The 26,743-nt window shown below is 37.1% G+C and overlaps 1 protein-coding gene across 5 annotated transcripts in view; it reads right to left on the reverse strand.

Moving 5' to 3' along the window:
* The window catches only part of LOC114031544 (interactor protein for cytohesin exchange factors 1-like), a 193,332-nt gene that overhangs the window by 104,706 nt on the left and 61,883 nt on the right, over positions 1–26,743 (reverse strand). For 3 of the 5 annotated variants that reach the window (XM_027846690.1, XM_027846688.1, XM_027846685.1), the window contains exons 2-4: positions 20,672–20,788; positions 11,902–11,980; positions 6,239–6,291 (exon numbers count right to left, since the gene is read on the reverse strand). In XM_027846690.1, coding sequence (XP_027702491.1) covers positions 6,239–6,262 — 24 coding nt within the window. In that variant the 5' untranslated portion in view covers positions 6,263–6,291; positions 11,902–11,980; positions 20,672–20,788. Of the gene's footprint in view, positions 1–6,238; positions 6,292–11,901; positions 11,981–20,671; positions 20,789–26,743 lie in introns of those variants that run through there. The other 2 variants (XM_027846686.1, XM_027846689.1) reach the window with 2 other exon arrangements.

Consider the following 26,743-nt stretch of genomic DNA (forward strand, 5'->3'; position numbering starts at 1 on the left):
CAGGCTTTGAAACCAGATCTTCCTGACTCTCAGCTCAACAGTGTATCTACTATAAATGAAAAAAGATGGTTTGCACAGTAGCATTTACTTTTCCTCATTTCATAAACACTTTATTAAGAAATGGCATCTTGGGTCTAATCAAAGGAAAATGAGATGTGACATATGGGTTATATTATGGGACTCTAAGCAGTTTAGATTCTGTATTTCCTGACTTTTGAGATTTGATTTCCTAAAGATGTGTCCTAAACACTTCAGGGAAATGTGAAATCACTGCACTAACTTTATTTTTATATATTTCCTTTCTAGTTTTGTCATGTACCATTAAGTACTCCACAGTCTAAGATCTGCCTTTTTTGCTAACTTAGCAGTAAGGCTAAGAAGAATTGTTATCACATACTTTTAACTTGTCATGAAATTGTAAACATTTCCCAAAGGAAGAAAAGTAAAATGGAAAGGATAAGTCACTTACCACAGCCTATACCTTTACCCACTTCCGCTTAAGCAACAACTCCTTTTGAAAAGGCATTTAAAAGTTGTCTCACCTCCACCTGTCTGTCAATTGGTCAACTATCACTGAAGCACTTACTATATACCATGCACTGTGCTAACATTGAGAATACAAAGACTGGAGTAGTGGGGTGGGGGGAGGGACACCCCTGCCCTTAGGGAGCTCATATTCTAATTTCAAGGACCCCTTCTCCTAATAGCACTTAGTTCTATGTCTCCCTGAATTCTCTAGTAGCTTTATATTTGTGTCTTGTCTCCTCAATTAATTAGATTGTAAGTTACTGGAGGACAAGCAGGTATTCTGTCTTCCATTTTTCTTGTTTCCCCCTAGGTACCTACCAGTAGTGATGGAGTCACCATCAGCAGTCTGAGAATTCAGAAATGTCTGCCTGTGCTTTGCCATTTCAGGACTTTACATCCTCATTCTGCTGCCAGCAACCTTCTTCCTCTGTCTAACAAGCAGAGGGGAAAAGGAAGAGAGGACAGCAGGATATGCATAGCATCCTTCAGCATTCCGCCATCCCGTGTCAATGATTGGCTGAATTGTCAGAAAGAATCACATTCACTAGTTGGATATAACGACCAATTTAAAGTGTCTCTGGCTAGCCTGGTGGCACTTGACAATTCAGTCAGCCAGTGACATTGCTGGAAAGAAAGGGTATGGTATCATTCCCCCTACAGATTTACGTGCCTCTTTAAAATGAATAGGGCCATATTAGCGAAACATCCCTGCGTACACAAGCTTGCTCTGACTCCAAGTCAACAAAAAGGGGAAAGGGGCGAGGCGGGGGGGGAGCGGGGGAGGAGAGAAATTACCTACCAAAGGGAGAAAAAAAGTTCACAAAGTGGCTCATTTAAAAGCATGATGCTTCCCTCCCTGCTATACCAATATATACATACACTTTCTTTGCTCCTTGCAGACAATTTATATTTTCACTATTGTCTTAGTATGACCAGTGTCTAGTACTTTGCCTGGAACAACAGGAGGTTTTGTTGATTGACTCACCTATTGATTCATAACCCCTTCTTGCTGCTATAATATTGGTTATTAAAAATATTAAAAACCTACCCCATTTTATGTAAACTCAATACATGAAATTACAGACTTAAAAGTTGAATTGGAATATAATCTTTCAGTTTGCAAAAAGGATGAAAAACAGGACATCTTTTAAAAAAACTCCCTAGTGTATTCAAAATAATAATTTACAAACATTTGATTCACGTACATCTTTTTAGCAATGCAAGATGCAACTATCTTTAATGTCATTATTGTTATTATTACTGCTCTGTCACTTAAATAGTAACATAAAAACAGACATAAGCCTATTGTACTGAAAAAAATGTGGAAAATTATCCATGGGAGGAGGAAAAGAAGAAAAACCAACTTTCTCCCAACTTATTCCCCTGAATAAGTCTCATGCTTCCCCACCTCTGTGTTTTTACTCATGCTGTTACCCTCACCAAGAATGTGCACCTCCCCACACCATCCACATTGTATGCAACCTTCAATATTTAATTCAAGGCTCTGTGAAGCTTTCCCTGACCACTTTAATCCAAGTCACTGATTTAATTAAAGGAAGTGAGTGACTGAATTCCTTCCTCAAAAACAGAATTTTTTTTCAATAATTACTGTTGAACTCTAATCTAAGATGCTAAAATCCTGCAACTTTCAGTATTGGCATTTCAGTATGGCATTTCTCCATGACAGGATTAAGTCTGGGAGGTGCTGGACCTAGGGTAAGAAAATTACAGCAATGAGATTGAATAGGTAATTTCTCAAATTCCTGTTGAGTCGCATGTTTTTTGAAGTGAGTCTGTGTTTTCCTTTCATAATTAAAGTATCCCTTTACTAATGTATATCTTAGACTAAAGAATTCTAATAATAGTTTTTAAGAACAAAAGGATATAAGAAGTTGCTCATCTGTTTTCCAGTGATATATAGTTATCACAAAATCAGTGTTGTTATGTTGATGGAGTAAATGGGAGCTGAAGAATATCATGAATACCTTAAAATCTTTTATGAGCAATGTCAAAACAATAACAAATCCAGATTCAGATTCTATGGATGAATGAATTCACTGAGGCAGTATGGTATAGTAGAAAGAGAATGGAGCTTTCGAGAGAACTGAGGTCCAATCTCAACTCTTGTCACTAACTCACAGCATGATCTAGGACAAGTCACGTTTCCCTTTCCTACTGGTAGTTTTCATGTATCCAAAATGAGATCATTAGATTAGATAGATTGCGCTTAGATAGATTCCAATTCTAACAATTAATTAACAATCCATTAGATTGTGGTTTTAGCTCTTTATCAATGTTATGAATATATTGATTCTTTTTCAGTCATAATGAGACTTTTAAAAGGTCCTGTTCCAGGGCACTAAATAATGTAATTTGTTCTGAAAGAGTTCAGAGAATCTTAAAAATGAAAAGAACATCAGAGACCAACTAGCCCAAACTGTACCCAATCAAGAATTGCTACTACAATGTTATTGACAAGTGACCATCCCAGCCTATTGTTGAAGTTCTTCAAAGAGGAGAAATCCATAACTTCAAAAAGAAGTTTGTTTCATGTTGGTGTAGCAGTGGATAGAGTGCTGACCCTGGAGTCAGAAAGGCTCATCTTCCTGAATTCCAATATGGCCTCAGATACTTAATGGCTGCATGACCCTGGGCAAGTCACTTAACCCTGTTTATCTCAGTTTCCTCAGCTGTAAAATGAGCTGGAGAAGGAAATAACAAATCATGCTAGTATCTTTGCTAAGAAAACCCCAAAATGGAATCACAAAGAGTTGGACACAACTGAAACAACTTGACAACAACAACAAATTATTAGTAAGTTTGCCCTTATATCTATAAGCTTAAATCTGCCTCTCTGTGAATCAAAGGACAACTAGTCACTTCTATTTCTCAAACCTAGAGCCAAACAGAGTATGTGACACATGGTCTGCTTTCTTTTCCCACTGAACAAATATATTATCTGTCCATCAGTTGCTCATTCCTGTAGGATGGAAACTGTTGGTCATTCTTCATCTTATAAATTGGTGGTAACTGCTCTAGGTCAGAACAAGTTATCCTAACTTTGACCTCTGTGTTAAGTTGAGGGATCCATTACCATTTCCCTTAGCAGCTGTAAGATTCCTGCACTAGGAGTCAAAAAACCCAGGTTCTAGTCTCACCCAACTCTATGATGATGATGATGATGATGGTGAAGTAAAAACAGCCAAAACTGGAAACCATTGACTTGTAATGAGTTAGCCATGTAGGATAGCTTTATTTTGTTTGTATGGTGTTTTATAAATCTTACGTCATTTTGTCTTTGCCACAACCCTGGGAGACAGGTACTACTACTATTCCTATATTAAAGGTGAGAAAACTATGGGAGCTATAGGTTAAGTGAGTTTCCCAGGATCACACAACTAGTAAGTTGCACTCAGATCTTCCTGACTCCAAGTCCAGAGCTCTATCTACCTAACTGCTTCTAATAATTTTAATAATTCAGCTCTATTAATTTACTATGTGATTTCAGTTATAGAACCTTGGAGTTGGAAGCACAGTACTGGAAAGAATTCTAGGTTTTGAGTCCTAGAACGGGAATATAGACTCTGCTAATTATCACCTGTGTGACTCTGGGTCACACAATTCTCTGGCCCTCAGTTTCCTCATCTGTAAAATAAGGGGGATATACTAGATAGCCTCCAATATCCCTTCCATGTCTTCATCTATGACCCTATTGGTCTTAAGTCATCCAATCTCACCTCCATCCCAATACATTGTCCATCAGTTTTTCCTTGCTCTCACCACATGCTCATGGTCATACACCTCTCTTAACGCCTCCTGTATGCTGCAACACTTGATCAGTTCTTGGGTAGTATTATGTCATGACCCATTCACCCCCACCCTGAACCTTCCCACTGCACTTTGGGTGACTCAACTTTAATTTTTCAGAGAATGTGATTCTATGACTCAGACCCATACAATATCACCATCATTTTCGCCTATTGAGATAATTTTGAATACTGGTTCTGTCATCCATTAATATAACTACATTGTTTTTGTTCTTGGAGTTTTTTTTAGTTAGCTCAGATTTTTTTATCAGAAAATTTAATAAGCACACCTTCTAAATCCTCATTCAAGTTGTTAGAAAAATGTTGAACAGAAAAGTACAAATGACAAAGCCTGTCAATAGAGATTTCCTCCAGTTCCAACATTAACCTGTTCGTTAATTAACTTTGTGTACAAATATTCTAACAGCTTTAGGAAGCGACAAACTGTAAGTATCAGCTAGGCCATATGTATCTACTGCACCTCCTAAATGCCTGTCACACAGTCTAGTATACAATAAGCACTTAATAAATGTTTTTGCATAACTGACTTCTTTCCAAATTGCAAACTCTAAGATGATTGGGTCATCTCCTCCACCTAAGTTTCCCACTTTTCTTCACTGACCAGTGTCTCCTCCTTAATCAGAATTAAATCCAATGAAACAGTTCCCTTCATTGCTCTTTTCTAGAATCATTGGCAAGAAATGAATTCATTTGCAATAAATGAAACTATCAGCAAGGCAAGGAAATAATTAATCAGATACCCTGCTTTTATCGGTAAGACTGACAGTAGATATCCAGACACCAGCCTTATGATCAGTACTAGTAAAGCTTTATTCACCTCCTGAAGAAAATAGTGTGGCATGATGGGAAGATACTAGATCTGAAGCCACAAGACCCGGGTTCAGATTCCAGTTCTGCCATTGGGATTCAGGGATGAGCCCAGAAGAAAAATCAAACTTTTAAAGTAAGTTAGGAAACGTGAAAGCACCATTTTGCATATTTATACAGCATTCTTTTTAATGCCACAACCAAGGAATATGAATAGCACGACCGTGGGATGATCACTTAACTTCCAAGGTCCTTTCTGGTTCTGAATCTATGATCCTCTATTTGGTTTGGATCATTTGTAGCGTACTCCCAACATTGTATCATTTCTTTTTCCCTTATTTGTCCTCAATCTAATGTTTTCCATTTTGCTTCTGTGCCTCAAATTCATTCAACTTAGCATTTGTTGTTGTTGTTCAGTCATATTGGACCCCTGGTGACCCCATATGGGGTTTTCTTGGCAAAGGTGCTGGAGTGATTTGCCATTTCTTTCTCCATCACCTTAGCATACGTTTCACTTTTTCCTCCAGTTTTGTCAAATCTGTTCCCTCTAAGCAAAGAATAGCTTTCAATTGTCCTGTTCTAAACATAAGTTCCATCTCAATTCTCTAAACTTCTTTATGCCTCAGTTTCCTCATCTGTAAAGGAAAAATACTCTCAACTGCCCTATTTACGTAAATGGTTGTGGTGGGACCAAATGAGATAATGTACATGGAAACACTCTGAAAAATGTAACTCAGTGGAAATAAAGGTACTAGTACTATTAAACTTTGTATTCATACACAATAAGGTCATCAGTAACATCAACTTTAAATATAAAGGACAATACAATGCAGATATATAGTATTGCCAGATAATGATTAGATTGCTAAAGAAGAGAGCCTAATCAAACACTTGGTGAATATAAAACCTCTGGAAGCTAATGATACTATAATTTAGCTCCATTGTAGTTAATAAATTGAGAAAAAAATAGTCCCCCAAGCACACAATCAATCCAGCTATGATTTTTACGTGTTCTTCTACATCCATCTGACCACTAATATCTCTCTAGCTAAAGGCTTTCTAAAAAAAGTACTTACAACATCATTGCCATCAGCAGCCATGGGTGAGGTCAAATTGGTAGAAACAAAAGCTGCAAGAAAAAAAGATATTTAATTAATATGAAGTAAATTATTCATAATAGTTTGCAAATATGTGGTGGGGGAAGCATCTCGTATTCTGTATTGATTGATTTTCAAGAAAAAAATCATATAATGACTTTCATGATCAGGGGAAAATGCAGACCTGCCCAGAAGTTAAAAATGAGTTGCTAAAAGTGGGAGCATCTCCTTTGCATGTCTGTACAATATTCTTTTAGGTCCATGGCCAAGGAATATGATCTGTAGATACAATGTTTTATTACACTTTTCAGTGTTAAAAAGAGAAAATTCCAAGAATTCCTCTCTGATGTTTGTATTCTTCCTCCTCTCTGTGAGTAGCTGTTAGTGTGGAGTCTGGTAACTGTTGATACTGCTAAAGTAACAGACAAGGGGAAAATTGCCCTGGGGGTAAGGAAGTTTCAAGAAGCTTTCAGAAAGGTCACAATTTGCTCTGCCTCAGTTCTCCCAGCCTTTAAAACAGAGAGAAAAGCCCTTTTGATCCACCTCCATTAGCCCGCTGTGTGGTTACCTAAAAAATGAATGTGTACAACATGACTTTTAACTTTTAAAAAGCAAATGTAAAAGGGAAAAATAAACCTCCAATTTTCAAACTGAAGAGCACTGGAAAATGATGGAACATCAAGAGAGTCCTGAAACTCTGACCAGGGTATTAGCATAGTGTGACCTTTTTTTTTGTTAAGAAAAATAAAAATTTTCCAATGACAACAGGAATTAATATGCTGGCATTAATATGTTTCTTTCCACTTCAATTCCATTCCAAACCAAATTTATTCCTCAAACCATGCAGTTCAAAATTAATATTTACTTCTACTTTTATTTTCCAATAAAGTGTATTCCTTCCTTTCTCTTACTTAATTTCTGCAGCATGCACAAAGAATAAGAGATAGTTTTTCTGTATAGTGGGCATAGTAAACAGAGATGGACTTGAAGTCAGGAAGACCCAAGTTCAACCACATCTCAGATGCTTGCTAATTGTGTGAATTTGGGCAAGGCACTTAATCTTTTAATGTTGAGAATGCCATACAGACTACCCAGATTGTTCAGCTAAGAGTGATTAAATAGAATCAGTTCCTTTATTTGTGAAACAGAGCCCATAATAGCGTCTACCTGACAGGGTTGTTTTGAGTATCAAATGAGGCATACACACATACATATGTATGTAGGTGTGTGTGTGTGTGCGTGTGTGTGTGTGTATGAAGCACTTTGCAGACCTTAGAATCAATATAAATAGTGGTGGTGGTGGCAGGAGCAGTAGTAGTAGTAGTATAGTAGTTAGTAGTAGCAGTAGTAGTAGTAGTAGTAGTAGTAGTGGTAGTGGTAGTAGTAGGAGTACAAGTAGTAGTAGCATTGGCAATGTAAGTGGAAATACATAATGTCTCAAAGTCTTAATGTACTTTTAAGCTTTATTAACTTAAAATCTGCATGTAGGTTGATGTTATAATTAAATGTCCAAAGTGATCTAATTTCCATCATTGTTGACTGGATAATGTACAACATTAACCAATAGGGATATCTGATATTTTTTTCCTCAAGAATATTTTACAATATTTTAAAATTTATGACAATCTCAATATGCAAAAACTTCACTATGGCTAAATGTGCATGAATGTCCAGCTTTGTTTGGAATCTGAAGCAGATCAAAGTTCCTTGCCCAGCTCCCAGGGAGTGGGTCTAGATGTTCACTTAGAAAACAGAGGCTTGAGGAAGCTAGGTGGCGCAGTGGATAGAGTACCATCCCTAGAGTCAGGAGAACCTGAGTTCAAATCCGGCCTCAGACACAAAACACTCACTAGCTGTGTGACCCTGGGCAAGTCACTTACCCCCAGTTACCTCACCAAAAAAAGCAAAAAAAAAAAAGCTTGAGAGAATATAAAACATGAAGAGGATTCCTGATGATGTCTAGGCTGGGACAGTACATGGGAACCACACTATAGAAGGTGCTGCCCTGAGGAGGTAGAGGAGGGGAAACAAAGCCTTCATCAAAAAATGGATCTAGGGTGGCCCAAGGATCCCTGGCTTTCACTGAAGCTTGGTTTGAAGTAAATCAAAATAACAGAAAATATCCACTTGAAGTTTGAACAAGTTCTAGTTTCTTAATTGAATCTTTCTCCATTGACTTTGTAAATTCAACTAATCATACCTCACTTTTGAATGTTTGTCATATCCTTAGGGGAAAAAATGAACCAGGAACACAGACAAAGGCAGTGGTGGGATGGACAATCTAATTAGAGATCTGATGAGAGACCAGGACAAAAGTCTATGCCCAAATCTTCTCCTCAAGGTTAATCTCTTGAGTATAATTATTTTAGATGCTAATTTTTTGTTCCATCCTTTCCTTTATTCATTTTTTTCAAACCAATACACTTCCAAAATCCTCTCTCTATCACGAGGTCTGTTTGTTTGTTGTCGTTCAGTCATTTCAACCTTGTCTGACTCTTTTGTGATCACATTTTGGGTTTTCTTGGCAAAGATACTGGAGTGGTTTGCCATTTCCTTCTCCGGCTCATTTTATAGATTAGGAACTGAGGCAAACAAGGTTAAATGACTTGCCCAGGATCACACTGGCAAGCAAGTGTCTCAGGCCAAATTTGAATTCATGAAGATGTCTTCCTGATTCTAAGCCCAATACTCTATCCACTTTGCTACCTAGCTGCCCCTCCTGATGTCTGTAACTACCACATTTCACACCTCTATGATTTTCTCAAGAACCTTCCCTCTCACCTCCTAGCCACTTGAACCGAACTTAGGAACAAGCTTTTTCTGAACATTTGCTTTACAAGATATTGATGCTTCCCACCCAAATTTCAAGGAAGACACCTCTCCTCATTATTAAATAACTCCATAGAACTTTGACGTTTTGTTGTCTTGAAATTTTGTCATAATAACTACATGGTTGAAAATCACCTCCCCCCCAACAGCAGAATGTAAAGATGAGACAAACCTGATTCTCATCCCCTCTGTTGTGAATCAGCAAGTGAAACAAATGTTTTGAAGTCAATAAAAAAAGGAAGGAGGTATCACTTATAGATAACCTCAGCTATTCATAGCCGTCCCCACATCATTGTTTGTCCTAGCTTTCAGGCCCTTTGTTATTTTTTTGTTTGGACCAGCAGTTTGAGGGTTTCCACCCTAGTTTTATGCCTCTGTTGCAGTTTCACCCTGGAAACTCACTGGATGCTTGTAGCCTGCTCATCCTAGACATCCATCTGCCGACACCAGCTTCCTTCTCCCACTGACAAGCTCCTCCCTTCTAGGGCCTCCAATTTTGGAAATGGCTCAGGCAGACCAGTTTTCGTTCCCCTCCAGCAGTGCTTCTGACTTTCCAGTCTTTGCCCCCATGCCCCATCTGGGTGCCTCCAATCTTCCTCCCCACCTTCCACATTCCCCCTGTTCTACTTTTCAGCTCCTTTTTGGGTATTGTCTTCCTCAATTAGATTGTATGCTCCTTGAGGACAGGAACTGTCTTTCTTTTTGCTTGTATGTGTATTCTCAGAGCTTCAGCACATGGTAAGAATTTAATAAATGCTGGCTGCCTTGCCTAGTTGAATATTGCTTTACCTCTCACCTTGGACTACAGAAAAGGCTTCCTAACTGGTTTTACCTTCGCAAGCATCTCCCCTCTCCAATCCATCTTGACCTAGGGGTCAAGCTGATCTTCCTTAAGCACAGAACCAATCTTGTAATTTCCTTGCCCAAGGTGTTCCTTCCTACTACATATGGGGCAAGAGTTCACAGGATGGTCAGAAGAAGCCTTATAAAGACACTCTCAAGGTCTCTCTTAAGAACTTTGAAACTCATGGTGTGACATGGGAGACACTGGCACAGGACAACCTTGAGTGGCATGCCCTCCTCAGAGAAGGTGCTGTCCTCTATGAGCAAAGCAGAATTGAAGCAGCTCAAAAGAAATGTGAGATATGCAAAATAAGTGACTCCACCCCAAATGTTTACATGGACTATTTGTGCCTGACCTGTGGTAGAGCATTTCGAACTCATACTGATCCAATCAGTCGTGGTTGGCTGCATTGCAACTTGACTCTAACATAGTGATGTCATTTTGGTCCTCTTTGAAAATAAAGGACAACCTTCCTGCTACTAAAATAAAATACAAGGTCCTCTATCCTGCATTTAAAGCCCTTCCCAATCTTGCTCCAGATTATCTTTCCAGGTTTATTGCCTGTTACTCACACACACACACATACATACACATACGTTCTAATCAAATTGGCCAACTTATTACTCCCCTCCCATGACATTCCGTCTCCCATCTCCTACTTTTACACAGGTCACCTCCCTTCACCTTGCAGCCATGATTATATTCCTTCTTCCACTAAGTCTCTTAGAATCTCCAGTATCCTTCAAGGCTCAGTTCATGAGGCTACATGAGCTACATAAGGCTTAGCCAGTTGCTAGTGTTGCCTCCACCAAAATTACCGTGTATAGATTTCACATTGACTTCTCTGTGAATGTGGTGTTCTACTCCCCACGCCCCAATGGGATACTAATTCCTTGAAGACAAGGGCATTATTTATATCCTCAGCACCTAGTTAAGTGCCTGGCACATAGTAGACACTTATAAATGCTTGTTGAATAAATAAACAAATGAATAAAATAGTTTTTGTTTTAGAAGGTTATTTAAGAAGGGAAATAGGCATGGGGAATCTAAGAGAAACTTGATGGTAAAATGAAAGAATCATTTTTTTAAAAATCATCTCTTGGGGCAGCTAGATGGCACAGTGGATAGAGCACCAGTCCTGGATTCAGGAGGACCTGAGTTCAAATTCGACCTCAGACACATAACACTTACTAGCTGAGTGACCGTGGGCAAGTCACTTAACCCCATTGCCTAGCAAAAATAAATAAATGAACGAATGAATGAATAAATAAATAAATAAATAAATGAAAATCATCTTTCTTCTTTCCTTTCTAAATATAGTACAACTAGTGTACAACCAGGTACTTTCTTCATTGAAACTGACTTGTTTAAGGAAGAAGACTAAAGAATTTCTTTCAAAATTACTTATTGCAGAATTCTCCTAACCACATCAACAAAACAATGTTTATATGGGTTGTGGGTAATGGAAATAACTTAGTTATACAGAACCAAATATATGGTTAAAAGAAACAGTACACAGCTCTGAAACCATTTTGAAAAAAGAAGAAATTAAACTTAAATCTTTGCCATTTTTTTCCAGCAAAAATGCTTATTAGATTATTGGATGGTATTCTCTGAAGTGGGATTTAATAGCTACTTCCCCTTTTAGTACATGTTTAGGTTATATGCTAGAATTATTACCCAACTCTGGTGGAATCCAACTAACCCTTTAGTATGTGAGTGCTTAAAAAAAAAAACATTTTTTCTTGGAGTTGATGAATTCAAGATAAATATTCCTTTGCAAATTTTCATGTGACTAAATGTCATTACGACCAAAAGTCTCAATATAACAAGAAAAATTCCAATTTTAATTCATAACTTACTTCCCATGATATTTTATAGTGGTTTTTTTTTTAATCTAATACAATAAAAGAAAGTCCTGAGGCATTAAGTTTACTGGAATTTAGTCTGTAGGCAATCAGGATCCAACCTTTGATTGATGGTACTTCTGAAGGAAATGGTCCCTCTTCACAGGAAGACTTCTCTGGGTTAATTAAGCATCACTGTTCCTGAGAAACAAGTTGAAAAACAGTTTTATAATCATATATAACAAATGTGGCCTTATCTACTTCCTCTGGGGTTTGTGGTTCTGATTTATCCTAATCATATGCTTCATGCAACATGTCTTAAATCAGACATGTAAAGAAATCAGAGAAAAACATGAGGAACCTGGATCAACTTCCCAGCAGCAAGTTTTCAGGAAAAGAGAACAAATTTTAGAGACTGATAATTACCAAAAAAAAAAAACTACAAAAAATTCTTGTAATGGAACATCTGGATAATGAGCTCCTACATTTCCATTGGAACACAGGGCTTTGAAGATTGATTGAGATCATAATGGAACTGAGAAACACAAGAGGGTTCAATACCAGGCTTATTTGGTTTAATTCAGTTTTTAAGTGTCATCTACTATTGAAAGTTGTTTCCTCTATACTTTATAAAACGTGTTCTCAGGAATGGCTATTTTTGCCAAATTTGAGAACATCAGAGTCAAGGTATCCAAGTAATATTATAAACAGCAATCTTCTTTTGGGAATCATGTTGATCCCGAAAATTCAGTAATCATTTCCCCTACTGAAAATCATTAGGGGTTGGAGTCTATTGGTATGCCTAGCTTAACTATATTTTAACATATTCTTTGTAAAAATAAGTTGAAAGTAAACATTGCTAGAAGAAGGAAGCCAGAGCCACAGACTTGGCTCTAAAACTGGCTGTCATAAATAGGTTTCAAAATGGGAGATCTCAATGATTCAAAGTATCTTGGGTTGGGTCACACTAGTCAATGAAGAAATGTTAGTAAAATTTCTTTTTAAAAATAAGAATACAATGAATTTAGAGAAAGATACTTTTCATTCACAAAACTCTATGGAGAAACATTTCTATTACCACAGCCACAATATATAAGGACTCCATACATGTAGCCCAAGGACTTAGTTTCAAATCCTGACATTGCTGCTATAGATAATAAATCTATATGACTTGGTTCAGATCACTTCACCTCTCTGAGCTTCAGTTTCCTTATCTGCAAAATGGGCAGGTTGGTCTAGATGATTTATAAAGTCCCATATCCTGCTCTTTTCTACAATCCTATGAAAAGCCATCTTCTTTTAATAATGCTATTTGACAATTTATTTTAGAAAACATAGAGTGAAAAACAGTGGAACAATACACATAGACAGAAGGACATTCTGAACAGAACAAATGCAACTCAAGTTTCTAAAAGCAATAAACAAATTCCAAATAAAAACAACACCAATAACAGGTAGCTTGTATGGCTTAGAAATTTTTTCTCATTTAAATGAAATGTGGAAGATTTCATTTCTGCACATGGCAAGATGGCACCAAAATTGAAATAAAAATCCATCAACAATGTATTCTTTAAACTTATAGGACCAACATCTGACAAGACTTCTCACAGATACACAAATTACCCAAAGTTCACGGGAGCCATTTGGGTAAAGTGTGTTACTCTTCATCTAGAGAACTCAGAGAAAGAGGAAACAGAAAACTGTAGTCATTCTTAGAGCAGAACTACCTTAGATCAAGAAGCCCATAACATGTGTGGCAATAAGTGGAGCTACAGACCTAGCATCCGGATGTGCCCATCTGCAGGCAAAATGAATAGAGTGTCACTGTTGTGCTGTCGTTGAAAGTAGCGATTCAGGGGAAAGAAAAGAAAAGAAAACAAAAGAAAGGAGAAGAAAGGAAAAGAAAGGAAAGGAAAGAAAAAGAAAGGAAAAGAAAAGAAGAGAAGAGAAGAGAAACGAAATGAAACAAAACGAAAAGAAAAGAAAAGAGAAAAGATTGATTCATCTCCCCTGAAAGGGGCAGAAAAGAACAGGGAATCAATGAGTAAGTCTGCTTCTTACATGTGCCATTGTCATGTTAGGGTGCGGGGAAGACTGAAAACTACAATATGTGAGAATCTGCCTAGAATCCATTCACCAACACAACATCTAGGGGATCCCTCCATTAACATGAGCTTAACCAAGAGTTCAATGGGCAGGGGTTACAGTTTGGGTACATGGATCTTTCAAATTGGCATCTTCCCAAGATCAACCAACCAATCAACAAGCATTTATTCAGAACCAATTATTTGGCAGGCTTTCTGCCAATCACTGTGGCTACAAAGACAAAAATTAAATAGCCTCTACCCTTAAGGGCAGAGGTTTCTAACTAGATGGTGCAGTGGATAGAGCACTGGGTCTAGAGTTGGGAAGGCCCAAGTTCAAATCTGGCAATTACTAGCTGTTTGACCCAGGACAAGTCACTTAAGCACTGCCTGCCTCAGTTGCCTCAATTGTAAAATATAGGTAATAATAACACCTACCTCCTAAGGTTGTTGTGAGCATAAAATGAGATATTTGTAGAGCACTTAGCACAATGCCTGGCACATAATAAAGCCTGGTGCTTAATAAATGCTCCTCTCCTCTTCTCTCCTCTCCTTTCTCTTCCTTCTTCCCTTAAAAAGCAGTTTGGGTCAGTTTTCCCACAGTATGAGTTTCAACAAGTACAATAAATATATCCTACGTAATAAATAGAAATAGGATGAGAAAATGATGTTTTGGGCCATGGGACATGGCATCATCTGTGTTTTTCCAACTCTTCATTTGATTCAAGCCCAATACACCACTATGACTCTATTTTCTTTTACTTGCTTTAGAAACTACTCTCTCCTTTTTAATACCTTTTTTCTTTTATATTATTATCTTCTCTAGTTATTTTACTGCTTCTCCTTTCTTCTGACTCCATGCTCTAACAATGAATTGGCAGATGGCATGAAGAGTTTATTTTTTAAAAAAAAACTATGATGATTAAAAATACTTTCTTTTCAACATAATAAATATACTGTAATCTATCACATTAAGAGACTAGAAGGGCTCTCACACACTTGTCCTTCATAATTCACACATCAGCTGTCATCTCTTGACAATCTAGAAATGGGTAAAAAAAATCTACAAATCTAAAAAACTTGGTTTTAGCCAAACAATTTAAATTCCTGTCATCATCAAACTTCTTGCCGCAAACTGAAGCACAAGGCATCTCACGAAGTGCCTGACAAAATCTCTTGGTTTTTTCTTCCCTACAGAAGGGAGTAGCTATGGGGCAGCTAGGTAGGCCAGAGGATAGAGTGCTGCCCCTGGAGTCAGGAGGACTTGAGTTCAAATCCAGCCTCAGACACTCACTAGCTGTGTGACCCTGGGCAAGTCACTTAACCCTGTTTGCCACAGTTTCTCATTTGTAAAATGACCTGGAGAAGGAAATGGCAAACCCAGAGTTGGACATGACTGAAACAATTGAAACAATAATACAACAGAAGATAAAGGAAAAGCAGTGAACTATGTATTAGAGATTGTCAGAAGTACAGTCCCCACCGCGTCCTTGAGCTGGGTATAGAAGGGGCTGATGGGAATGAAAGGTCTTTGATCCTGGGCTCCATCATCTAGGCCCATGGATCTACATTAGCAGAATGGCAAGAACTGCAGATACCTCAGGGATGGCCTTTCCACATCAGACTAGCTCCTAATCCAAAGAAATTTTTGGTTGTTGCTAATGCTAGACTCCCATGCTTTGTTCTGCCTCTTCTCTAAAGAATTTATAAGAGTTGATTATAACTCTCAGGAAAATCCTGGAATCATTGCTCTTCTCTCATTATTTTCCTAGATCTCAGAAGACAATCCCTCCTGTAAGCAGGTCTCTTATAGGCTGGAGTAAGGTCTTCCAGGCCTATGTCTGTCACAGCCATGCATTCAAAGAAGGTCAAAGGCTTCCTGAACACTCCTCTAGAGGATCACTTGGCCTTGACACTGGCTTAACCTCATTAGGAGTTAAGTTGCCTAAGGAGTATCCCAATGACCTGTCCACACCTGACCAAATAGAACTGGCAGGTAACCTATTGTTGTGGGACCGTTTCCCAGAGTTGCTGATAAACAACTTAAATTTAAAAAAAAAACTTTTCTCTTCTAACCCTCTTCTGGAGCAATGACACATTTCAATTAGAGCATAAGAAAAGGAGGTCAGCAAACTGGCTTACCTTTCCCTGAATAACATCCAATAGATTTTGTTGTACTCAATTACAGAGAGGCTTCATCACTGCTTTTTCTGTTTATGATCCATTCTTATTTGAAAGGGATTTAAACTTGATGCTTTGGTTTCCCATCAGCATAATTGCTGGGCTGCTAAGACCTTCTATACATAACAGCCAGCAGAATAACCTTAATATTTTCTTCTAATAAGCATTCTTGCTAGGATTCCAGCAAGGGATCCTTTCCAAGGAGGATCAGGGAGCAGCCAGGAGACCTGCAATGGTGCACAACAACCAGAAGCCCAACTCTGGTCTTTAGTTAGCTGCCTTCAATAGGGACTATTCTAGTTGTTTTTTTCATTCACTAGGGAGAATTTGAGGGAAATATCTAGTAAGATACCCAGGAAACACATTGTTAATGAATTTATAGTGATGCCTTCATTAGAAGGTTAGCTTTCCCAGTAACCCTAAAGTGTATCCAAAGAGCCACCTAGTGGTTAAAAAAATTAAGTACAGTATTTAGTTTGATACCAAATTTAACTATTCATAATTCAAATCAACAAAATATTCATTAAATGTCTACTGTGTGTTTGCTTAACCTATTTCCATCATACTGAAAATGATCTATATCTCTGTTCAACTGTTCCTAAAATACTTTATCTGATTCTCTCCTTTGCTCCTCTGATATTGTACCTTGTATCGCACTTATTTCTGCACAGGTCCTAGCTTGTCCTTTCCTCTTCCTCCTCCCTCACCCCCATTAGATTGTTACTTCCTTGCCATTTTGTTATCTGTGCACCCAACATTCCTAGTACCAGGTACATAGTATGTACATTAAAATATTTGTTGAATTGAATCAAATTTCTACTGGAGATCCAATGTGGAATTGAATGCACTGCCGTGTACAGTGGAAAGTCAGCTTGATTTCAACTGAGAGGAGATGAACTAAAATCCTAAGCTTTGCCATCTGTATGACTTTGGAAATGTCCCTTCAACACTCTGGGTTTTCACTTCCAGTTAAAAAAGCCAAGGTCTCCCTCTGCATGCTGGGCCATCACCAGTCATCTTGACTTATGTCTTGCCATTGGACTCTGATGACTTTGGAGGAGAGAGTAAGGCTGATGACTTTTCACAGCTCTGCCTCACTTAAATCTAATTCACTTGCAAGTCAACACATCACCCTCCTGATGTCATTAGTTGTCTTTGAGAACAAAAAACAAACAATAAACAAAACAACAACTTTCATTTCCATCTGTAAAATTAAAGGGTTGAACTAAATGGTCTCTAGGGTCACTTCTGGGTCTAAATTTATGATCCTATGATCTGGATTGAATTCATTTCTGGTGTCACTGAAGCATTTCTAAAGAATGAAGTTACTAAATATAAATTGTACACGAAAAAGAAAAATATTTGTTCCTGTGACTTTTGAGCTAGTAACAACATCAGAGTAAAATCAAGAGGTTGGACAAGATGATTTCTAGGATGCCCTTCAACTCTAAATCTATGATTTTATATGAATTATCTTTTATCAGGACATTTAATTTATGCCACCTCAACCGCAATTAAGAACTAATACAACCAAAGAAGGGATGGATGGAGAACATTATAAAAAGCAAAACGGATAATTTTGATTACATTAAATTGAAAAGTTTTTGCATAAACAAAGCCAATGCAACCAAGATCAGATGGGAAGCAGAAAGCTGGGAAGCACTTTTTATAACCAGTATCTCTGATAAAGGACTCATTTCTAAAATATATAGAGGACTGAGTCAAATTTATAAGAATACAAATCATTCTCCAATTGATAAATGGTCAAAGGATATGAGCAGGCAATTTTCAGATGAAGAAATTAAAGCTATCTATAGTCATCTGAAAAAATGCTCTACATCACTACTGATTAGAGAAATGCAAATCAAAGCAACTCTGAGGTACTACATCATACCTATCAGATTGGTTAACATGACAAAAGAGGAAAATGATAAATGCTAGAGAAGATGTGGGAAAATTGAAACACTAATGCATTGTTGGTGGAGTTGTGAACTGATCCAACCATTCTGGAGAGCAATTTGGGACTATGTCCAAAGAGCTATAAAACTGTGCATACCCTTTAACCCAGCAATACCACTTCTAGGTCTGTATCAGATTGTTTGCTCTCTTAGGGAAGGGGGAAGGGAGGAAGGGAGGAAGAAAAAATTAGAACTCAAAATCTTATAAAAGTGGATGCTGAAAACTATCTTTACCTGTAATTGGGAAAAAAAAATACTATTAAGTGGAGGAAAAAAGATGTCAGAACCTTTCTGTTCTCTAACTCTTCAAATTTGGTTCTGTCTCGTTAGAAAGTTAGGTCCAGATTTTTCTACTTGACAATCACAGAAGGACATGAAATTCTTTGCCAGACAAATAATATCTCCCTTGCTCTCTAGATAGTATGAAAAGTAGGCCTAACCTTTTAAAGAATAAAGGTCTTTATAAGCATTTCCTCACAACCTAATTCTCCATTTCTACTTAAGATTTCTTTTCTCACTATTTATATTGATATTTTTCTTCTGGAAATCATAAAATATTTTGACATGGAAACACCTATTAAGTTATCAATTATTTCCTCGCCAATGCACAAAACATTTACCTTCAATTCTCTTTTTAAAAAAATCTAAGCAATCCCTTTGGTGTCTGTTGATTCTTAATTATATGCATCAAAATCATAATGTACACATACCTTCACAAGAAAAATTCCTTCAGTTTCCTATATCCCATGGTAAAGTAAATCATTATTGAGGCCACAGATCCAATAGGTATAACAAAATAAAGAGAAGAAAGAAAATCCTACTGTTTCTCAAGTAGCGTTGCAGCTCACACTTTCTAGATAGGTATTGCAGATTCTCTAGGGCATGGACAAATTGTAATAATCAGATTTAGAATAGGAAGAGACCTTAGAGGACATGTAATTCAAACCCTACTCAAATCAAAAATCTCTTCCACAATATTCCCAACTAGTAGTTATCCAAACTCTGCTCAAGCACCTCCGTGACAGGCTACTCACCAAAACTTTCACTGAGAGTGCTAATTATAGGTTTTAGAACTAGAAAGGAACTAAATCATCTTTGTTGGTGTTCAGTCATTTCAGTGGTGTCTGATTCTCCATGACCCCATTTGGGGTTTTCTCAGTAAAGATACTGAAGTAGTTTGCCATTTCCTTCTCAAACTCACTTTAAAGATGAAGAAACTGAGGCAAACAAGGTTAAGTGACTTGCCCAGGGTCACATAGCTAGTATGTGTCTGAGGCCAGATTTGAACTCAGGAGGATGAGTCTTACAGACTCCAGACCTGTCTCTCTACCCACTACACCACCTAGCTACCTCTAGATCATCTAATCTAATCTTATTTGGCAAATCAAAAACTGAGTTGTCCAATGTCACAATAATTTTATTATAATAGCTAACATATAACACTATACACACACAAACTTATACATACTAACACACATACACAAACTCAAACATTTTTTACTCTCCTGCACTATGCTAAGCACTTCACAATTGTTATCTCATTTGATCCTCACAACAACCCTGAAAGGTACACATGATTATCACCCCATTTTACAGATGAGGAAAGTGAGGCAGACAGAGGTTAAGTGACTTGCCCAGGATCACACAGCTAATAAGATCTCCCTTTCTCCAATCCTTTCTCTTTTCAATCTATCTTTCATAAATCTCCTGAATACTACTTCTAATGTGCAAATCAGACCATTTCACTTTCCTGTTCAAAAACTTTCAGAAACTAATTTGTCTTTGAGTTACTATATGTGTGTATATGTGTATACATACACGTATACACAAATAACACATATATGCACGTATTGTATGTGTACATATACGTATATATACACAACATAGAATTCTATATGTGGAATATATGTTATGTACCACTTAATTGCTTGTTTCACATTGTCTTCAATAGCTGCCTGATGGTAAATGATAGGGATATTTTTCAAGAAATGAAAAAAAAACTACATTAAAATTTTAAAAATGCAATTGCCATCAAGAAATACATTTTAAGGAAAAAACACAAAGGATCTTTGGCTTGCAAAAGAATGGCTTTTTAAAAAGGAGTTATCTGTTAATATAAACCAAGTCCTTGAGTATGTGAATCTAATACATTTCAAGCTCGCAAGTTGGCAAAACAGGGGGTATTAAGATCTTGGGCTCTTCAGTTGCTCAACAGTCAAAAGCATGGCTTGGTTTTTAAGATGAAATCAATTACATATTCCAAAACCAAGCATAGTTATGACCTATCTTATTCTAATTCTGCTTACCCCTGGTCTGGTCAAGAAAAGTCATATAATTTCTTACCCAAGGTATCAGCCTGGATACAGTTAATTGCCCAAAGAGAAATCTAAATCTCCCACTACAGCATCAGGATGAGTCAACATGGGGTCATAAACTTAGTGATAAAAAGAATCTTAGAGGCCAATTAACTCAATCCCATCGTTTTACAGATAAGTAAACTGAGATCCAGAGAAGTTAAATGATTTGTCCAAGGTCATACGGGTTTATGTGACACAGATATCACTTGACCACCAGCTTTATAGTCCAAAGCTAGGTCTTTTCCCACTGTGCCATAATTCCTTTCCTTACTCTAAGTAGTAAGCTGATCATCATAACTACCCAGATCTTACCAGGAGAATAAACTTGAAAACTCTGTAGTTATGGAAACAGAATCTCAAGAAAGCTTGGATGGCTATGTATACATCTCAGACACTTAAGTTTGATACTTCTTCAGTGTTGAAGATTTTCTGGAAAAAAAAGTAGAATAGAATAACATTTTAATCCTTTTGAATTGTTTCTAATGCTATTTGAACTTCATGGCTTTTTTTCACAAGGCTTATAACACTCATGAAAAGCATATGAATGAATTCAGATCTTCCTTTCTCTGGATCTATCAATGTATCATTATCATGCACAAAGAAGAACTGTTCTGTAGAAGCTTTTAACACTGGAAAAAAAAAGGTTAAAACTGTAAAACGCCACCTTGTATTTATTCAAGCTATTTCTTAGACAATGGCCAAGGAATAAGGTGCTATAATGATGTACTGTTTTCAAAATTCATGTATTTATGTCCAATGTGAAGGAGAAGAGTCAGTCAGTCATCTGGCATTTATTAAACTCTTACTATATGCCAAGCACTGGGGATAAAAAAAATTAAGGCTAAAAAAAAGTCTCTGCTCTTAAAGAATGTACAGTCTAACGGGCGAGAGAACGTGCAAACTACATACAAACAAGACATTTGAAGGATAAATTGGGCTGATCCCAGAGGGAAGTTACAAAGATTAAAGGGAACTGGGAAGGGTTCCTTGTAGGAGGTGAAAATGCTCAGAGAAAGGATATGTGTGAGGATAAGCAAGGAAGCCAGTTATCACTGGGACACAGAGTATGTGAAGGGAACTAAAGAACAAGAGAGTTTAAGAAGACAAAAAGGTTGGAGAGGGCCAGGTCATGAAGGGCTTTGAAAGACAAGCTAAAGACAGAGAGAAGAAGACAGTCATTAAATTTATTCTGGATACAACATTTTGGAGGCGTGGATTTCCAAATGACTTTACCTTCACAGATACTTTGCTTGGTTGGTTGAACTGTTTATAGGGGAAGTAAAGGAAATAAGCATTTATATAGTGCCTACTATATTCCAGGCTAAGCTATTTTTATTGATTATTACTATTTATTGATAAGTGCTTTTTACAATTATTACCTCATTTGAGTCTTACAACAACCCAGAGGGTTAGGAAATATTATTAGCCTAATTTTACAGTGGAGAAACTGAGACAAAGGTTAAGTGACTTGCCCAGGGTCACACAGATAGTAAATGTTGGAGGCCATATTTGAACTCAGGTCTTTCTAACTCTAAGTCCAGCATTCTAATTAAGTATTTGGTAACAATGAGTAAATCTACAAATGCTTTCTCAGCATCTACTTCATGCAATGCACTGTGACAGGTGCCAGTCCATTTTTGGAACCCTTTTTCCAGTAAACAAATCATCCAATCACCTGAATATACTAAGAATGTGAGAGTTCCTATGTAGGCTAAATCGATGCATTTGCTTCTCCCTCTATAACCCATTCTCATGCCACCACCAGCCTAACACTCTCACTCCAACCCCCAACTCCTATTGTCCCTCTTCTAGGTTAGGTTTCTCCTTATCTTTACTCTGTAGAGATGTTATAGTATTCAATTATAAAAGTAAATGTTTTTGTAGTCACACACACACACACACACACACACACACACACTCATGCAAAAGGAAACCATGAGAACCCACCAATTGAGAAATGGCTATACCAATGTGATAACTGAATGCAATGTAGTTTTGTTGCATTGTAAGAAATTATGAGAGGGGCAGCAAGGTGGCGCAGTGGATAGAGTACTGGCCCTGGAGTCAGGGGGACCTGAGTTCAAATCCAACCTCCGACACATAACACTTACTAGCTGTGTGACCTTGGGCAAGTCACTTAACCCCATCGCCTACCCATAAAAAAAAAATTATGAGAGAAACAGCATGTCATCATGGATAGAGAGCCTGTCTTGGAGTCAGGGTGACCTACTGGGCTGTGTGATCTTAGCCAATCATTTATCTTTTTGGTACCCCAAGAAATATTCTAAGGATTATTTTTTTAAATAACTAAAAATAAAATAAATTTCAGAATCGTTATTGATTTGCCTTGATAGAGTAAGCTTCCTCATTGAGGGGTTTTCTACACCGATGAAATTCCATGTCCAGACAAAAAATGAAAAAAAATGAATAATATGAAAAGTCCATAGAAACATTTGAAGACTTGTATTAACTGATGAAGAATAAACAGAATCAGGAGAATGATATATTCAATGACCACAATAATACAAATGGTAACAACACCAAAAGGCAATTGAATTCTCATCCATTGTAATGATCAATCTTTTATTTTGTTACAAAGGAGGATTCAATGGGGGAGGTTAAGGAGAAATGATTATGAAATAGGAAAAAATGCAATAAAACTAAAAGAGATTTTTAAAATTAAATTATAAGGGATTTTGAGACAGTTTTAACAAAGTATTTTATAATCTGAAATTATAAAACTTTTGCTAGAAATATTGCAATATTTATAATTGGATGCCATGGAAATATGTAACAAGTTGTTCACACAGTAGGCACTTGTAGCCATGTTTCCATGTGAAGTAGTGGGATTATAACTACCACTATACTTTTTGTCCCCAGAACAACGTAGGTGGAACTGGGAGGAAAAGATGACTAAAACTAAATTATCACCAACCAGCCGAGAAAAGCCAAGAGAATTCCCATGATGCCAGGCCACTGGGCAAAGCTTCTTGATAGGAGGTTTGCAGCAAAGCATGTCATAAATGTTTTCTCGGGGGAGTTGAAAAAGGGAGAGATAGAACTCAGCAGTATATCTCTCATCATCTCTTCCGTATATAAATGAAAAGGTCATCTCAGAAGTCACAAAGTTAATGTCGCCGGAAAAAGTCTAACCCTCAGTCAACTAGTTCAGGATTGACCTTGAAGTCAGAAAACAAGACCAAGAATGGACATGCCTTCTCAAGCTTTCACATGCTTTTTGTGATGATTTAATAAACACACTCTTCAGACATCAAGAAAGATATCTTCTGGAAGAAATATGTACCACCAAATCTGAATTACACTTGCTTAAAATAAGAACTATTATCCTTAATGTGGTAATATCAATAAATGACAGGAAAGTATCAGAGACAATGATTTTAAATGTGATGGGTTTTCCAGGAACTCTATATATGTTATCTTTCTCCGTTAGAATATAACTTCCTTGAGGGTAGAAACTCTTTCGCTTGGTTGTATTGGTATCTCCAGTGCTTAGCGCAGCACCTGGCACATAATAAATACTCTGTTTTGTGAAGGACAAAATCATTATGAAGTCACAAGTGCTATACAACCTACTATACATTCCTAGTACACCTATCTTCAAGAGAGAAAATGGAGCTGTCTACCAAAATGTATTCCATGGGAGTCACAGTACCATAGCATTAGTATCTAACCGATAGTCATGTCCTCAAAAAGTATCACTGGCACTGGAAGGATGGAAAAGGATATTAAGAAAAAGACATGCTCCCCAACATGTTCCCTTAGCTAAACCCAGAGACTTTTTGGGATGGGGAAAAAGATAACTGGTAGGGAAACCAGCTCTAGAACCAATGTCTCTCTTATTCCCAAGCAAAGGTACAAGAAGATACCTTGAAGTCATACCAGTAATTCACTACAACCTGCTTCACCTCATGCCTGATTTTGCAGGAAGAATCACCTAAGCAACAAGAGACATGGGAGTAGGAAGCTAAGGATTCATATGACAATTATCATTGCTGTGAGTGAACTCCATTGTTTAAAAGAAATAGGTACTGTTTTATTTCATTGTAGGACTCCAAATCATAAATCCTCATTGATGTACAATAGGGAGTTAGAGTTTAAAAAAAAAAGGTAATGGGAAACCAGTAATGGGATATCATATGAGTCTGAGATACTCTGTATACATACCAGAACTAAACTTGGTTACAACCTTCTCAGGAACACAGATTATATCCTAAAGATTTTCTCATTGCGTGAGCAAAAGAACTGATGGTAAGAAGGAAGGGGAAATCTAAGAATAATGACATTGTTTAATTAAGCATCTTAGAAAAGGATGAAATATGAAATATTGTATTCATATCAAAAGGCAAACTGTGTACTAAAATAAATTCTGAACTTGGAATCAATAGCTCTGATACTTAGTACTTATGTGGCCTTGAACTAGACAGTTTGGTTTGATTCAACAATTTGACAATTTATCAATCAGTCAGTATGCATTTATGAAGCACTTACTATATGCTAGTCAATGGGATAGGCTCTAGGAATTAAAATGCACAAGTGAGACAGTCCTTGCCCTCAAGGAACTTACATTTCACAGGTAAGCAAACAAATGATATTTGATCAAAGTAATACGATGTAATCAGCCTCTTGGCCATAGGTTCCCCACCCCTGTTAAGTTAGACTAAATTCTAATCTAAGTTCCTTCCAGATCTACTTCCTCTGACCAATGAGAAGATTAGCATATATAACATGGAGGCTTAAGGGAATTTGTTTAGACTCAGATGTACTCTCCAAATTGCTTGGGCCTACAAAGTTGATCTGTGGAGATTCTAATCTTCAAGGAACTACACAAGCAGTTTTCCTTTAAGAAAAAAAAAAAAAGGAATTCATTGACAAACCTTGAGCATGACAAGGTTCCTTCCAGGAAAGCAACCTGTGAGGTGTCAAACACAAGTATAAAAATGTAGGTGGTTAGCTTGAATTCATCTGTCAGTTCAGGAGCCATTTATCCTTTCATCTTAGTACAATTCCCCTAACACTTTGTGATCTATGCACGTTTTTCAAATCAATACATAGATTCCAGTTGACAGAATTATGCAATTGTGCAATGATAGTGACATTTTTCTCTAGCCCTGGGCACTGAGCTTCTTAAAGAAATAATGGATCTGATCATTAAAATACCCATCCAGGAAAATAAATGTAGCATCTTTCAGCTTTCACATGGAATTCTAGCATGTTGACACTACCTTCAAAAACTCAGCTAATTCAGTAAGAATTTACTGTTTTCATTCTTCGTCTAAATTAGTTTTACAGGTTAAATACAGCAACATAAGCAGAATTTGAATGCCAAGTTTTGCATGCAAGAAACAGAGAGCTAGGGTGTATTTGAGTTCTGAAGTCTTTAATAGCATATATTTTATTAATTTTTTTTCTACTAATTCTTAGCAGACTTCTATAACATTCAAGGAACAATGGAAAAGGCTTCCTCCTGCTAATATAGCAGCTGTGATTTCCCATGGAACAAAACTAAAGACTGCGTGCCTGCTGCATGAAATTTCCATTATGTCTTATGAACGTGAATTCAAAATTGTTTTTAAAATTATTCTAACAATACATTAACTTCTCTCTCTGGGTGATTAGTGATTAATTCTTACAACTTTCCCAAAGTATTAAATTACAGCAAAACTCAGTTTTTTACTTGTTAAAAATAAATTAATGAATAAAGGAACAGATTCAGCTTTAAGAAAATGATAGCTATGGTGTTGGGTGTTTTTTTTTAAGTTGCTCAAGTAATATACAACTCACTTAAAGTTTAATTTCTGCCTTTCTTTCACAAGCCCACATGTGGGATGTCTTTACTTGGAAATTACCTTTCATCGTGTTACATAGCGTTAAATTGCCAAATCACTTTAAACACTTATGATATCCTAACTATATTTAATACTTGCATAACTGCACCTAAAGGCCATACAGTATGCCTCCTTAATGCTTTATGATGCTCTTAATGTTTTAAATATTCATAATGATAATTTGCCATTCTTTTATAATTTGGCATGGGTAGTGAGTAATCATGCACAAATGGTGAAAGCTGGAAGAGGAAGAAGTTGGGGAGAGGGGGAGTCAAGGCATAAACAAGCGTCTAAGTCCACTTTGGTCATTCTATTTCACAGGCTTGCAGTCCTCAAAATTTATTACTTCTGGAGGTATTCAATTAGAGACTGGGTAACCACTTGTAGGGAATAATATAGCGAGAATTCTTGCTCTCCTCCCAACTGGGTTGCAAAGCTCTGATCTTCCTTCCATCTCTGGAATTCTGTGGTTCTAGTCTATGAATATCTATTTGCCATTACCAAGTCCAAAAAAAGAGCCCTAACTCACTTTGTCTCC

The sequence above is a fragment of the Vombatus ursinus genome, unplaced genomic scaffold (genome assembly GCF_900497805.2).
Source record: "Vombatus ursinus unplaced genomic scaffold, bare-nosed wombat genome assembly UNPS02015175.1, whole genome shotgun sequence".
Classification (NCBI taxonomy): domain Eukaryota; kingdom Metazoa; phylum Chordata; class Mammalia; order Diprotodontia; family Vombatidae; genus Vombatus; species Vombatus ursinus.